General features: G+C 36.2%; 1 protein-coding gene across 9 annotated transcripts in view; it reads left to right on the top strand.

The window, feature by feature from the left end:
- Positions 1–16,036, top strand: part of CDKAL1 (CDK5 regulatory subunit associated protein 1 like 1) — a 926,518-nt gene that overhangs the window by 412,948 nt on the left and 497,534 nt on the right. For all 9 annotated transcript variants that reach the window (XM_023738358.1, XM_023738357.1, XM_023738352.1 and 6 more), the window contains one exon: positions 1,644–1,747. In XM_023738358.1, the coding sequence (XP_023594126.1) occupies positions 1,644–1,747 (104 nt within the window). The remainder of the gene's footprint in view (positions 1–1,643; positions 1,748–16,036) is intronic.

The raw sequence follows: 16,036 nt of genomic DNA, 5'->3' as shown, positions 1-16,036 counted from the left end.
GTCTGGTACTCATGGCTAAACAAAAGTGAGTTACCCTCCCAAGGAGAAGACAACAGAACAGTATTCTCCTTCTCCTTATTACGGAAAGGTCAGAAGTTGAAAAGAGAAGACATATAATAAACTAGGACCTGTCTTCATAAGAAAGGCCAAAAATTGTGTTGTATATATATGTATTTTTTAAAATATGTAGATGGCTAACGAGGGAGAAAAGGAGTGTTAGCTCTTTATGTTAATGTTGGTTGGATGTATGGTAAAATATGTTTTCAGAATGTATGTGTCAGCTTGGAGCCCTGGTGGCATAGTAGTTGAGAGCTATGGCTGCTAACTAAAAGGTCTGCAGTTCGAATCCACCAGCTGCTCTGAAACCTTGTAGGGCATTTCTGCTCTTTCCTATAGGATGGCTATGAGTTGGAATCGACTAGATGGCAGTGAGTTTGGTTTTTTGTTTTGTGTTACTTTAGTTACAGGTCCCAAAGATTATCAGACAAAAAGCATTGCATATTTAACTGCTGAGTATAGTGATTCATATGTGTTTTAAAGTTGTTTGTTGTTAGGTGCTGTCGAGTCAGTTCTGACTCATAGCGACACTATGTACAACAGAATGAAACACTGTCTGGTCCTGTGCTATCCTCAGAATTGTTGCTATGTTTGAGGCCATTGTTGCAGCCACTGTGTCAATAATAAAATAAATATTGGTCAGGTTCAATTATTAAAAGTTCTGTTTTTCTTGGTGTGCCAACTGAAATGAAATCTGAAAGCATTTGTATAATGATGGTCTTTTAAAACTTTGCTACTCTTTATAGCAATTGAATCCCTGAAGAGATGTTATTTTGTTTTGTTTAAGGTTGTTGAGCCTTATCTTTTTGTCATAGGACTATTTTATTATGTTGTGACTGTTTTATTTTATAATAAGAGAAGCTATTTAAATTATATTTTAAAACTACATAAGTAGAACCAACATTTTAGTTTTTAAAAGGCAGTTCTTTATCACATCTAAAAACTATTGGGAAATAAGTCTGTTTAAAAAAAAAAAACGTGTAAAGCTAGTGTTTTCATTCTGTTTCTTAATTTTGACTAATGTGATCCCAGAGAGTATTCAATGGATGTTTCAATAGTTTTTTTTTAACTTTCTGATTACAAGAAGTGAAAAATATTATCTGAAAATTTCTAAGGATGTGTATTCTGATGAGAATGCTCTGTTGCCTAGTTAAAAGTTATGTATGTGTCATCATTTCTGAATAATACAATATAAGCAGTATTAAATTTTTCTACTTGTATGAAGGCCAAGCAAATATCAGTGATTTTCAAAAACAAAAAAAGTGGACCTTGAATTTCTTTTAATTAGTTGATCATTTATAAATTCTGTTCCTCATAGCTGTTTGCATTTTAAGATAATATGATGCAATTTGTACAACCATTCTTGAATAGTTGAAACCTAAAAAATTTGCAGATTTCTGTGCCTGGTGGAAACAGAGAAAATATGCGACATGATAAATATTTATGGTTTTATATATGTTATATAAACTAGGAAATGTTGCTAAAATAGCATTTCAGAGTATGATTTGGGGTTTTTTTTTTTCCCTATGTTAAGTGTAGACTATCTTTAAATGTTTGAGACTTACTTATTGCTATCATTTGAACAGGTGTCTCAATGCTTGCACCTACTGCAAAACTAAACACGCCAGAGGAAATTTGGCCAGTTATCCAACTGATGAACTAGTAGATAGAGCCAAACAGTCTTTTCAAGGTAAGAGTTCTAGAATTATGTGCAAATTAGTCTTCTGAATAAATTATACTAGTCTTCTAATAACACCCCACTTTAGACACGTGCTTCTTTAGCTTTCTGAAGAGTTTGCAAATATTTCATATTAACTAATGGAAAACGTTACTAGATTTAATCGATCAGGTCCTCGTACCACTCCATCAAGAGTAGTACTGGTGGAGAGGGCTAATTAGAATAATTGTGTTGGGTATTCATCTACTTCTGAATCAGTCACTTGCTGGGAAATGTGATTGTCTCTCAGCATATAGTAAGACATCTTTAACATGAGTCACACTTGCATTGTCACATAACTGCTTAAACCATAAACTTCCACTTTTGTCTTTGTTTATAATACATGTATGTAACCTTGGTGTGTTTTTATACCCAATGTGAGATAATCTATTGTGTCATATAATCTTGTAGGTTAATAGTTATTGGCATTGTACTTTTCCTTTTAGCAAGTAACCTGGAGTGCTTCTTTGACTACTCCACACCCTGAGCCTCTGGAAGCATGAGTTCCAAATTCATTTCTTTATTTAGTAGATCTAAGAGTTTGATCAACAGGAATTTGAGATGTTCCTTTTAATGGAGAGAAACATACCCTTGATTTGTTTATTGACACCTTCCAACTTTTTTTTTTTGTTTTTTGATTTTTGATTCTTAGTTCAGTCCCTTCCTCCATTCACGTTCAACGAGTATTGAAAGAGAAATGAAAGGAAGAGCATTGACTCTTGCCAGTATTTTGTTTTAGAACCAGATTATTGCCTAATCTGAGAAAAACCTGTGTGGTTTTCTTTTTTCTACAACATGACTATGCTAAGGATTTTTCAGAAGCAAAAATATTGGATAGAAACCTAATCTATTTGAAAAATATTGTCATTGCTGGCAAAATTGGTACTTTTTTCTCCTGTTATGTCTGGTAATGGGGATATTAAACCTATCTGACCTATTTACCAAAACACTGCAAATTAAAAGGCAATGAATAGTTCCTTTCAAGTGCTTTTCAACATTATACATTTCTAACAACAGCTACATATAACTTAAAAAAAATCTATTTCATTTTATTTTGAAAATTTATTTGAACAGTATGCGAATGTAAAATCACCATGTAGGAAGTTAAAGTATCTCTCTTATTCCTTCGTATCTATCCTCATCTGTAACTTATGCTGACAATTTGATATGATTCCTTCATGACTTTGTATGGGCCATTTCTGTATTATATGTGCCTTGAGAAAAAAAGACAGGAGCAAACATACCACATTTTTTTTGAAAATGGCACACCAACACATATAAGCATAGTGTGCTTATGAAAGTAATGCGGAGGCAGGGTGTGTTGCTTAGTTGGCAAAAAAAAGTATAACTTGTGCGTTACTTGCATAAAAATACAGTAGTCTTTATAAACTGATTCCAAAATTTTTCTGAAGTGTCCTACTTAGCTCTCCAGTTTATCTTTAGAAACACTCCCTGGAGCAACAAAGGTGCAATGTGTTGCTCCTGTGGACTTTGGTTATTAGTTAACATTGTCATGTAAGTCTTGGAGGAAGTACACCCAGTACATCCAGAAGGCTCCAAAGCAAGAATGGTGAGACTTCCTCTTGCTTACTTAGGACACATCATCAGGAAAGACCCATCGCTGGAAAAGGACATCATGTTTGGTAACGTAGGGGGTCAGCGAAAACAAGGAAAATTCTTCATGAGGTGGATTGACACAATACGTGCAACAGTGGGCTCAAACATACTAACAATTATGAGGATAGTGCAGGACCAGGCAAGGTTTCATCCTGTTAAAAGTAAAGTTGCCATGAGTCAGAGCCGATTTGACAGCAACTAAAAACAATAGCATTGTTGTATCCAAGTGGGTTGGGCCAGTTAAGGTGTGTAATCAGAGGTTAGCAGGGATTTGGTGGCTATTTTATTTATAGAGGCAGGTTAGGTTTATTTGGTATTTCTGTCATCGTCAGTAGAGATATATGTATCTTTATTCTCAGTCATGAAATGTTTACAATGTAAGGTTTTTCTATTTTATTATCTGTATATTAGAGTCAAAACTAAATGCTAGTTTCTGGACTAGTGAGCTCTGTCTCGTGGAGAGTTTCCCTCATTTTTGCTGACCCTCTGCTTTACAAAACATGATGTCCTTTTCTAGCGATTGGTCTTTCCTAATGACACGTCCAAAGCAAGCGTCACCATCCTTGTTTCTGAAGAGCATTCTGTCTGAACACATTTGGTTGATATGTGGTATTGTTTCTAAAAGATTGAGGTCACAACTTGCTAGGGCAGCCAGTGTGTTTAGAAAACTTTGTGTTGTCAAGTGTTTGGTGCTCTTTGCTATAGGCAGAGTTTGGATTTGAAATACTGCTGTATTGCTTACCAGCCACATGACCTCAGCAAAGGTACCTGACCTTTCCAAGCCATGGTTTTCCTGTCACTATAACATATTTAATGTTGTTTGTTGCAAGAATTAGAGATAACATATATGAAGTAATTGGTTTTGACAATATTATGAAGAAGACATGTTATTTAAACTAAAACCCACTGTTGTAGAGTCGATTCCGACTCATAGCAATCCTATAGGACAGAGCAGAACTGCCCCATAGGGTTTCCAAGGAGCAGCTGATGGATTCAAACAGCAGATCTTTTGATTAGCAGCCGATCTCTTAACCACCTCGCCACCAGGACTCCTTCTTTGGACCAGAAACTCTTAAAATCTGCATTATACCATGATTAGGTTGTCCCATAATGAATAACAGACTCTATGGTTCTATGAAAAGTTACTGTAATAGAATAGTCTAAATATGCTGCCAACAAATTTTAGTACCACGTTTAAAGCCATTTTATCAGTGGAAGTTAAATTTCCCATTCTTAAAATGGCATTTCCATTCTTTCCTTTTCTTAATTTTTTAATGGCTACTGTGTGTCAGAAACACAAAGTAATTTTGAAAAACTGTTAAGCCAGTTGCAGAATGGGGATTAGAACCCAGGTTGCCTGTCATATGGCAGAATATACAATAAGATCTGGATTTCTTTCCCAATAGCGTATTTATGAAGCATTTCATATTCATAAAAACTTATTTCTTGGTAGTCAAAAGGAATGAAGAGACTAAGGGCTAACCCAGAGGAAAGGAAGCACTCAGAAGAGATTGTGAAATAATCATAAAATCATTCTGAATGTGAAATGGTTTCCCAAAGTACTAAAAATATTCTGACTATACATATACCTGCCAAAAAAACGAGAAATGGAGCTCATTAACTTCTGAATGGATAGCATCAAAGTCAAAATTATTTCTATTTTTAAATAGAAACTTTACCTTTTACAAATATATATATATATATATTTTTAAATGCTTTCCTAACTTCCTTGTCTTTTTTTCTCTTTAAACCAGTCCCCTCAACATTTTCATTGACTACTTTTACCTTCTCAACATATTTTTCATGTTTGTGGACAGTGCTGCTTCTAGTGTAAGATTTATCAGGTAACTTCTGGGTATCAACTTATTGTTCTAACAGACTGCTGAGATACCTTGCCCCTCACTTCCCTACCTCTGCTGAGATTCAGGTTTTAAAAATTCCTGAAAATAACAGTATGTGGGGGCTGGTGTTTGACATGGTTGCATTTTAGATATCTAGAAAAATATGTCAAGCAGTGACCAGGATTTTGTTGGGGCCAGAATGAATTTACAAGCTAGTGTTTTCTAGGATGTTTGTATTGATTTTTCTCTAGCAGCTAATCAATCAGTTTCAGTTGTGTAAATGATGAAGCAAACCTTTGTAAGTGTGCGGGGTGAGTGGTGCAGAAACACCTTTCACTGCTGTCTCTGGAATCAAAATGTAGAGATGATGGATGAGTTGTTTTTATAGCTATTGTGTGCTTTTCTAGATCTCATTTATGTGTTGCTACTTTTTCCCGCCCTCATAAATCTAAAATGTCCTGCAAGATAAGTGGCATAAACCGGTTATGGAAATGTAAATGACTTAAGACGAAATATTCACAACAGGGAGAAAATTTCCTGATGCTGAATGATTCCATTATTAATGTGGGAATTTTTTTTTTTAAAGTGAATTCTGTTTTATTTCAAGGCTTGCAAAGACACTGTCTTTTGTGTATAAGATTAATTATGATATGGAAGGGGGAAACATTGTTTCTTGCCCTTTTAGTTAGCAAAGAATATGAGCAGTATTTTTCTGTTGCATAAATTTCAAATTGTTCAGTTATGTTTTACATAAAGCCACATTTGACTGATCATCTGTAGCAATGGTTGCTATATATTGATCCAAGATCAAAAAGGGGCCAGTAATTGCATTCCATTAATTTATATGGCAGTTAGTTTAAATGTCTCTTTTATTCCTTTTTCTTTTCATATGTGCTGTGTTCAGATAAAGTGGAGAAATCCATTTCTTCCATAGGATTAATGAGTTTAATTTACATGTTTGTTATACATTGTCTACTTCCAAAAAGGATTTTAGACTGCTTACATTAAATGATTGTTTGCAACAGACCATGAAAATAAAAGCTGTATAAAATGCTGTATTGTGTTTTGAGGGAAGAAGATAATTTTACCAACTGGTGTATCCTAGCTCTCCAGAAAAATAGGGAAATGGAATGATTTATATAATTTGAGAATTGTAAAAGGAAGCATATAGTTAACCATAAGAAGTCTACATGTTTCTAGACTGTAAACACTAAGAAGATTTCATTTTCATGCATCATTTCCTAAGAGATAATGAATAGTATAATGGAAATACTTTTAATTGTTAATATATACAAACTCAAAATATGTTCTCTACCTTGATTTTTCTGTTGATTCTTGCAAAATCCAAGGATATAATATTAAAGTGTAACTTTTATATGTAATTTCTATAGGAGAGCTAAATAAATGTAATGTACATAACTTAAGGGGGATTAGGTATTTATCAAATATTCAATTTAAATAAGATAAGGTTAATAACTTTGATGTTGGGGAATGTTAGCTAAAGCTATCCATGACACCAAAACCTGTTGCCATCGGGTTGATTCCTACTCACAGCGACTCTATAGGACAGAGTAGAACTGCCCCATAGGGTTCCTAAGGAGGGCCTGGTGGATTTGAACTGCCGACCTTTTGGTTAGCAGCCATAGCTCTTAACCAGTACGCCACCAGGATTTCCATGACACAGCAGAATGTAATTTATCTGGCCTTTGCCTATTCAGATCTCTGAGTTTCTAAGTCAGTGGAGTTCAAACTTTTCTTAGCAATGAAGAGAACCCCTTCTTCAAGTGAAATTTGAAAAGTAAATGCAGAACTGTTGTGGTTGAAGTAGAGGTGGAACTCTGTCCAAAGAGGCCTTTCCTCTGAACTTTTAGGGTCAAGTGTGCACCCCCCTGGTTTGGATTAGTATTCCTCTGGTATGTTCCCTAACACACTAATGCAAGGGTGGCAAACACTTCCTTAAAGGGCCAGATAGTAAATAATTTAGGCTTTGTAGGCCATAAGGCCTCTGTGGCAACTTCTCAACTCAGCCCTTGTAGCATGAAAGAAGCCACAAACAATATGTAAATTAATAGGCATGGCTGTGTTCCAATAAAACTGTATTTATAATAGGAGATTTGTGAACTTTGGGGAAAGCTGGCTTATGTAAAATTAAATAAGATTCCTTATGGCAAAACTTCTCGTTGTCTTCAGTATGCTAATTAATACACATTGTAAATCCATAAGAGAAGGATGTAGTCTTTAGGAACTAATGTTGATCTAGAATGAATTAGCTTTCTCAATCAGGCTGCTTGTTTGCATCACTTGGTAACCTTAAAATAAAACTAAATTCATGTCTGTGCCCCATTCTTGACAATTGCATCACAATTTCTATTGATGGGGCCCTGTAATTTCTAAAAACATTCCAGGTGGTTCTAATGTATAGTCAGAATTGAGAACTAGGGCTGAGAACTGTTAGTCTAGATCATTTTTTGGTTGTAGCTATAAAATGAACCGTAGAGGGTCAGCCAACATTTACTGACGTTATAGATTGAATTGTGTCCCCTGAAAATATGTGTTGTAAATCCTAACCCCTATACCTGTGGGTTTTCTTTGTTATATTAAGAGGCCATGTCAGTGTAGGGTGTGTTTTAAGCTAATCACATTTGAGATATAAAAAAGCAGATTAGGATAGAGAAGAGAGAAGAGACCAGAGATGGGGGAAGATAGATGCCATGCCACATGAAGATTACCAAGGAGTCAAGGAATAGAAACTGAAGAGACATGGACCTTCCACCAGAGCTGACAGAGAAAGCCTTCCACTAGAGCTGGAGCCCTGATTTCGGACTTCTAGCCTCCTAAAGTGTGAGAAAATAAATTTCTTTTTGTTAAAGCCACTCACTTGTGTTATAGCAGCAGTATATAACTAAAACAACTGAGTACATACTATGCTATGTGTGGGAATTAAAAAGATGGGAAAGACATGGCCCTTGTCTTCAACAAGCTCTTCCTAGTTTAGTATGACTGAGAGTGGCAGATTGGACTGATAAAAATAAAAGTACACAGAACTAGGAAGCAAGTCTTGGGAGAAGAAAACTCATTGAACCTTTTAAATAAGCACCGTTGGATTTTGAAACCATTCAATATCTATCGAGAGTGATGTCAGCAAATTGACAACACTTCTGTTGCCCTTCCACCCTCCCTAACTCGAGGCATTCTTTTACTAATCAACCAGGGTTCCCTGCTCAGAATGTTTCTCAAGACAGAGTTTCTATTAACCACTGCATTTGATCATGATTAGTACTTAAGATGCAATCTACTTGCCATTCTGAATCTTGAGGCTTTACCTGATGCTAGAGTTCTGTGAAAGAAGAAACCAAACAATGGCACTTTAAGTAAAGTGACTGTTGAAGTTATTGGTTGTTATTTTCCCATTCATTCAACGAATATTTACTGGGCACTTATTAGAAACAGTTCATGTTTTTGCTATTAGGCACGTGCTTTAGAAAAGCTGTGATAACAATGTATTGTTACAATTAGCCTTTGATTACTTCTGCCAATAAAGAGTGGTGAGGAGGACAGCAGGTGAGGATTGCTGATAATTAAGTAAAGAGCTTTCCCTTGCTGTCAGAAACAAGGGTGCAATCCCAAGGCTCTTTTACAGAATGATGTTTGTTCATAATTCTGCGTTTTCACAGTTCAGAGTATATGTAAACCAAAATACAGATAATCTGGAGTTCGTGGGAATATCTTTTTTTGTATCTATTCTTAGGAAAACCTCGTGGCATAGTGGTTAAGTGCTTTGGCTGCTAACCAGAAGGTCGGCAGTTCAAATCCACCAAGTGCTCCTTGGAAACTCTATGGGGCAGTTCTACTCTGTCCTATAGTGCTGCTATGAGTTGGAATCAACTCGACAGCAATGGAGTTTTTTTAATGAAAACCAGAGTGTAATCAATCCCTCACTTGTTTTTGGTGAGTTTTGTTTATTTTTTTTACTTTGCTGTGTTCTACAAAACAACTTACAAATATGCAATTACATATAAAAATATACTTAAATTTTTTTTTTTTTTTTTTTTTTAAATTAAGACCCTAGGAAAACAGATGGAATAGAAAAGTTGAGATTTGGTGGGAAATTGGAACACCAGAAAGTAGGCCATAGTCACATATGTGGATTCTAAAATCAAGCTGCAGTTTTGACTGTGAACTTCTTGAAAGCTTATTGTCTACAGGGGGGAAAAAACCCAACTTGGCATTAGATTAGAAAGAAATTTTTACACAGGAGTTCATAAGGGGACTAGTGCGGGATATAATCGATATCAACAGCATCCATTTAACTCTCAAACTCACATACTGTATATTTTTTGGCATTCGTTCGAGCTTGCAGGTGTGCCACAAAAAGCATAGCACTCTGAAAGGATTTCTTAGAAGGCTAAGACACTATTGTCCAAGTATTTGTGACTTTCTGGAGATATGACCCCACTTTCTTAGCCACTGGTCTCCATAAAGGAATTTTGCTATAGAGGCTAATAGCTTATGGGTTTGCGCACCCTAGGTCATATAGCAAGATGCGACATCAGGGTGCATGAAGAAGATACTAAAATCTGTATTTATTTGTATTTTCTCATCCTTTGTTTTGTGTATATTTTATATTGTACATACTATTTTAGTACAATAATCCATTGCTGTTGAGTCAATTCTGACTCACAGTGACCCTATAGGACAGAGGAGAACCTGCCCGATAAGGCATTCCAAGGATGTGAATCCTTAGGGAAGCAGACTGCCACGTCTTTCTCCCACAGAGTGACTAGTGGGCTCGAACTGCCAACCTTTTGGTTAACTGCTGAGCACTTAACCACTGAGCCATTAGGGCTCCTTTTAGTACTATAGTGCATGAGTATAGTTCATAGGTATAGTATATGAGTATGGTTCACCTATGGGGGTGCGTTCGTGATTTTTAGAAATTTGGAGATCCCTGAGTTAGAGGAACAGATAGACTGCCCATCCTCCACTACAAACGTAATTTTTTAATCCGGGCATTTGGTTTGAATAGGGGAGCAGAATTCCCTGTTCTCTGTTAAGGTCCTGAGGTGCGAGAATTCTGTTTTGATTAAGTGCAAATTCATCTACTTTTGAGATCAAATAAGCAAATAATGAAGTTTATGCCCTTGAGAGGAAAACTGAAGTCCTGATGAAGACTCTTGCCTGGATCTGTAGTCAGCCAAGCGTCTCTGCTCAGGGTGGAGAGAAATGCTTCATCCTAGGGAGTACATGGTCCCCCTTTCATTCCATTCGTGTTTTAGGTCACCAGCAGACTGAGCAAAGAGGGGTTGTGGTCAGGCTTATGCCGCAGTGTGTATATGGGTTTATTAGGTGCTCAATAAATGTTGAATGAGTGGCTAATCGAGAATTGATTATGCATGATGAAATTCCATTTGCGACTTGGAACCTATAATGAAAATACAATATGGAAAAGCCTTATTTCTAAAGTGAGGAAGAAATATTGCTTAATTTTGAGTGCTTTTCAGGCACAATTGAATACTGTGTCTTAAAACACAGCCTTGATTTTATGACACCAGTTTAGCGGTAGTGGCTTCCCAGGATTTGCACTGGAGAAATAGCTTACTTTGGGAAATCATTTCCTGATAGCTAAGCAATATCCATCATTTTGTTAAAAGGATATGCCCATTTAGATCCACATTATAGCTACCAATAAATATATATTTACTCTGATATTTTTCTTTTACTAAACAGAAATCTCCCCACAATATTTAGTAAAAAGGGAACAAAAGTTAACCAAGAGTTAGTTAGCTTTCAGAGTTTGAACTGTGGGTGATATGCCTTGGCAATCATCTTGGTGAACTTTAAAGGCTGCAAGTTAGTTTTGGAAGGTTGTTTAATGGAATTTTAATAGCCCTGGAAAGATGTGAAAGTGATACTGGTACCTGGTGGTTTGTAAACCTGACCTTTGTGAGATGTTTTCTGGACAAAAAACTACTTTGTGATGCCAGCAGCTTTTATTGATTCTGTAGAGTCTGCACTTTCTAACACTGGCTGTCAATTCATTCCAGCTGAAAAATTATTAAATTTCTTGTGTGGATACTAAATCACAGTAAACATACTTGCACAATGTCAGGTACAGCGAGCACAATTTTCTGCATTAAAAAAAAAAGTTTGTTAGTGGGACCTTGGCCGTTCTGCAGAGGTTATGAATTTCTGTATTACCTTTTATTCGTTGCTCTCAGTTATAGTTTTTATTTCTCGTGGTGAGTTCCAGCACCTTTCTTGTTATGTGCAATATAAGAAAGAAATGTTTGATTTAGATTGCCACCTCTTTAAAATATTCCCTCTAGTCCATCATTTCTGGTACTGCCAACAAAAGCAGTCTGAGAATATGAGGAGAAGAGGGTTTAATCAGTGAAAACATAATTGGTTAAGAATGGGAAAGATTTGAGGAGAGAATGAACTGAACGAAGAAGGGAAGGAAGGAATGATTCGATGATTATATGCTCCACATAGATCTTTTTGATTTGTTGATTTTTAGGTAAGGAAGGTGAATGATGGTGACAGTAATCATCCTTACCAGTTGCCTTTGAGTTGATTCCAACTTACAGTGACACTATAGGAAAGAGTAGATCTGCCCCCATAGGGTTTCCAAGGAGCAGCTGGTGGATTCGAACTGCCAACCTTTTGGTTTGCAGGTAAGCTTTTAACCACTGCACCACAAGGGCTGCAGTCATCCTTAGAAGTGGGTTTTAAAGTTTACTATCTGTGGAAATCACCTTTAGTCCTTTTGGGTTTGTGTTTAAAATGCAAATGTATGGCCAGATTCCCAGTTCAGTATCTCTGTGGCAGGCCCAGGAATTTGCATTTTCAGATGAATCACTTGAAATGATTCAGATGCAGGTGATGTGAGGACCACTGTTAGGAAGTTTGGTCTAGAGACCTTTCATAATTAAATACATCAAGTCATTTGATCAAACTACTCAATGGAAATAGGGAAGAAATGTACCATTTACACAAGGAAACAAACTAAAAATCTGGACCTATTTTTCCATGTGTAAGATGTGGTGTGTGCACCAGCTCCATTCTTCCCACACCAGGCCTTTCACTAGATTTTTGGAAGTTTTAAAATACAGAGTTCCAGTCTCCATCTCAAAACATTCTGATTCTGTGAGCAAGACTTCAGTGCTTATTTTAAAGTCTCCACAAGTTTGGGAATCACTAGCCTAGATCTTTTTGAGGTCTACTTCTTTTTGATCTGTTAGTCTGTATTGATTTATTTCCCTCTTTAGTATCATTTTTTCTTTCTGTAATTTTAGTTGGGCCTTATAAAGCAGAATATTACATTATAATTAGTAGAAAAGGACCTTTAACTCCCTTAAACATGTTTTGTGAAACAGATATGCCTATATTATGTAAATAATTCTTCACTGTGTATCAGCATGAATGATGTAGGTATAGGAAGAATATGTAAATACGTATAATTTTGGAGTACACCTTTATTTCCTAGAGATAAGATATGCCTTTGTGCATTTTTCTTTATTTAAGAAGAAGGAATTTAAGAAATGTTAAATCTGTATAGTAGTGGAAGCCATCTATATTTCTACTAGTTTGGAAAGTGCTTTATTTTGATATATTTGCATGATGGAGTATTATGCAATTATCAATAGTAATGTTTGCAAAACAAATAATATTTATAATAATCTGGAAAATGCTGTTTCATAATGTTGGTTATAAAATGTGGTAAAGTCATATGGACTATATGATCACAGTTATTTTTAATAAGAAATAAGCAAAAAGAATTAATACAGAAGAGAGGAAAAAGCCAAAGTGTTACATTTGTTGGGAGGACAAAGAGTATACTAAAATGTTTTCCTACTTTTAACAGTTTCTGTAAGTACATATCACTTTAGTTAAACAAAGTAAACTTTATTTTTAAGGAACTGCATATGTACGTAACAGTTTTTCAGTATGGAAAATTAAATCACATAAATATGAAGTAAGAGTCGTCTTTTTATTACTTGACTAAGAGATAGAAATAGAAATGTGACTGTATGAAGCATTTGGGAAACTAAAACTTATTGTACATAACTTTGGAAGTGGTGAATTCCCCTTGAGCATGAGATAGCCTGATACTCTGAGAATTTACTTTTAGCAAATAAAGACCTGTTATAGAAAAAATTTGGAAGCCACCTGACTTTCCCTATTCTGTTTGTTGCCTAGCTCTACAATCTTAACTACAATTCTCTGAATAAGTCATAGAATTGCAGAATAGGAGGAAACCTTTGAGGGCAGGCTTGATGTAGGATTGTGTGGATGTGTGTATGTGTACAAGTGTGCGTGTGTGTGCATATATACGAATGATCACAGCCTACAGAAGAGTGGTCAAGAAAGTCATCAAAACAGAGATCAAAGTCAGAGATCAAAGTCAGAAAAGTGGAGAGAAAATAAATCCAGGCAAATAGAGAGTAAATGGTAGAAAGTACCAAACTGATTACTTAGAATGGGTCACATTGCTTGCTACTTGCTGAGTGTTGGACTTGACTCAGAGTTTAAGACCCATATATGCTATGAGCCAAAGCCTACTGTTGGCATAAAAAGTATTTGAAATATTTAAGCTTAATTAATTATATATATTTCATAATTACTTACAGATTCCATAAATCCATTTTGAAATAATCTAAGACTTAACAAATCTGGACAATCAGTAATTCCTCCTTTATTCTCTCTATATACCATGTTGATAAAACTATTGAAAAATCCTGGTGTACTATTACTTGATGGCCTCATTGAATCATACCTCCCAGTGTTCATGCCTTGTATAGACAGACCCCTTTCACGTTGACTATGAGCTTGGCCCACCACTCGTCTGTCAGTTTGTTGTACAGGGTGGCTTGCATGTTGCTGTGATGTTTGAAGCTATGCCACCAGTATTTCAAATACCAGCAGGGTCACCCATGGTGGAGACTTCAGCAGAGCTTCCAGACTAAGATGGACTAGGAAGAAGGACCTGGAGGTCTACTTCTGAGAAAATCAGCCAGTGAAAACTTTATAAATAGCAGCTGAACATTGTCTGATATAGTACTGGAAGATGAGCCCCTCAGGTTGGAAGGCATTCAAAAGACGACTGTGGAAGAGCTACCTCATCAAAGTAGAGCTGACCTTAATTACCTGGATGGGATCAAGATTTCAGGACCTTCATTTGCTGATGTGGCACAACTCAAAATGAGAAGAAACAGCTGCAAACATCCGTTAATAATCAGAACATGGAATGTATGAAGTATGAATCTAGGAAAATTAGAAGTCATCAAAAATGAAATGGAACACATAAACATTGATATCCTAGGCATTAATCAGCTGAAATGGACTAGTATTGACCATTTTGAATTGGACAGTCATATGGTCTACTATGCCAGAAGTGACAAATCGAAAAGGAATGGAGTCACATTCATTGTCAAAAAGAACATTTCAAGATCTATCCTGAAGTATAACACTGTCAGTGATAAGATAATATCCATACGCCTACAAGAAAGATCAGTTAATACCACTATTATTCAAATTTATGCACCAACCACTAATACCAAAGATGAGAGAATTGAAGATTTTTACCAACTTCTGCAGTCTGAAATTGATCAAACACGCAATCAAGATGCATTGATAATTACTGGCAATTGAAATGTGAAAGTTTGAAAAAAAGGAGGATCAGTAGTCTATAAATATGGCCTTGGTGATAGAAGCAATGCTGGAGATAGCATGATAGAATTTTGCAAGGCCAACAGCTTATTCATTGCAAATACCTTTCTTCAACAACTTAAACGGTGACTATACATGTGGACCTCACAAAATGGAATACACAGGAATCAAATGGACTACATCTGTGGAAAGAGATGATGGAGAACCTCGATATTATCGGTCAGAACAAGGCCAAGGGATGGTTGTGGAACAGATCATGAATTGCTCATATGCAAGCTCAAGATGAAGCTGAAGAAAATTCAAACTAGTCCATGAGAGCCAAAACACCACCTTGAGTATATCCTACCTGAATTTAGAGAATGTCTCAAGAAGAGATTTGATGCAATGAACACCAATGACTGAAGACCAGACGAGTTGTGGGATGACATCAAGGACATCCATACATGAAGAATGCCAAAGGTCATTAAAAAGACAGGAAAGGAAGAAACTGGCAAAGTGGATGTTAGAAGAGACTCTGAAACTTGTTCTTGAGCAGCTAAAGCAAATGGAAGAAATGATGAAGTGAAAGGACTGAACAGAAGATTTCAAAGGTCGCCTCAATAAGACAAAGTAAAGTATTATAATGAAATGTCCAAAGACCTGGAGATAGAAAACCAAAAGGGAAGAACACGCTCAGCGTTTCTCAAGCTGAAAGAACTGAAGAAAAAATTCAAGCTTTGAGTTGTAGTAGTGGAGGATTCTATGGCCAAAATACTGAACGATGAAGGAAGCATCAAAAGAAGACGGAAAGGATCACTAGCCATTCGAGAAATGCAAATTAAAACCACAATGAGATACCATCTCACCCCGGCATTACTGGCATGAATCAAAAACACTGGAAATAACAAATGTTGCAGGGGCTGCGGGGAGATCGGAACACTTATGCACTGCTGGTGGGAATGCAAAATGATACAACTATTTTGGAAAATGATATGGCGCTTCCTCAGAAAGCTAGAAACAGACATACCATCCGATCCAGCAATCCCACTCCTAGGAATATATCCTAGAGAAATAACAGTCGTCACTCGAATAGACATATGCACACCTATGTTCATGGCAGCATTGTTCACAATAGCAAAACGATGGAAACAACCTA

Source organism: Trichechus manatus, unplaced genomic scaffold, assembly GCF_000243295.1.
Source record: "Trichechus manatus latirostris isolate Lorelei unplaced genomic scaffold, TriManLat1.0 scaffold00115, whole genome shotgun sequence".
NCBI classification, from domain to species: Eukaryota; Metazoa; Chordata; class Mammalia; order Sirenia; family Trichechidae; genus Trichechus; species Trichechus manatus.
This window is presented reverse-complemented; position numbering and strand designations above follow the sequence as displayed.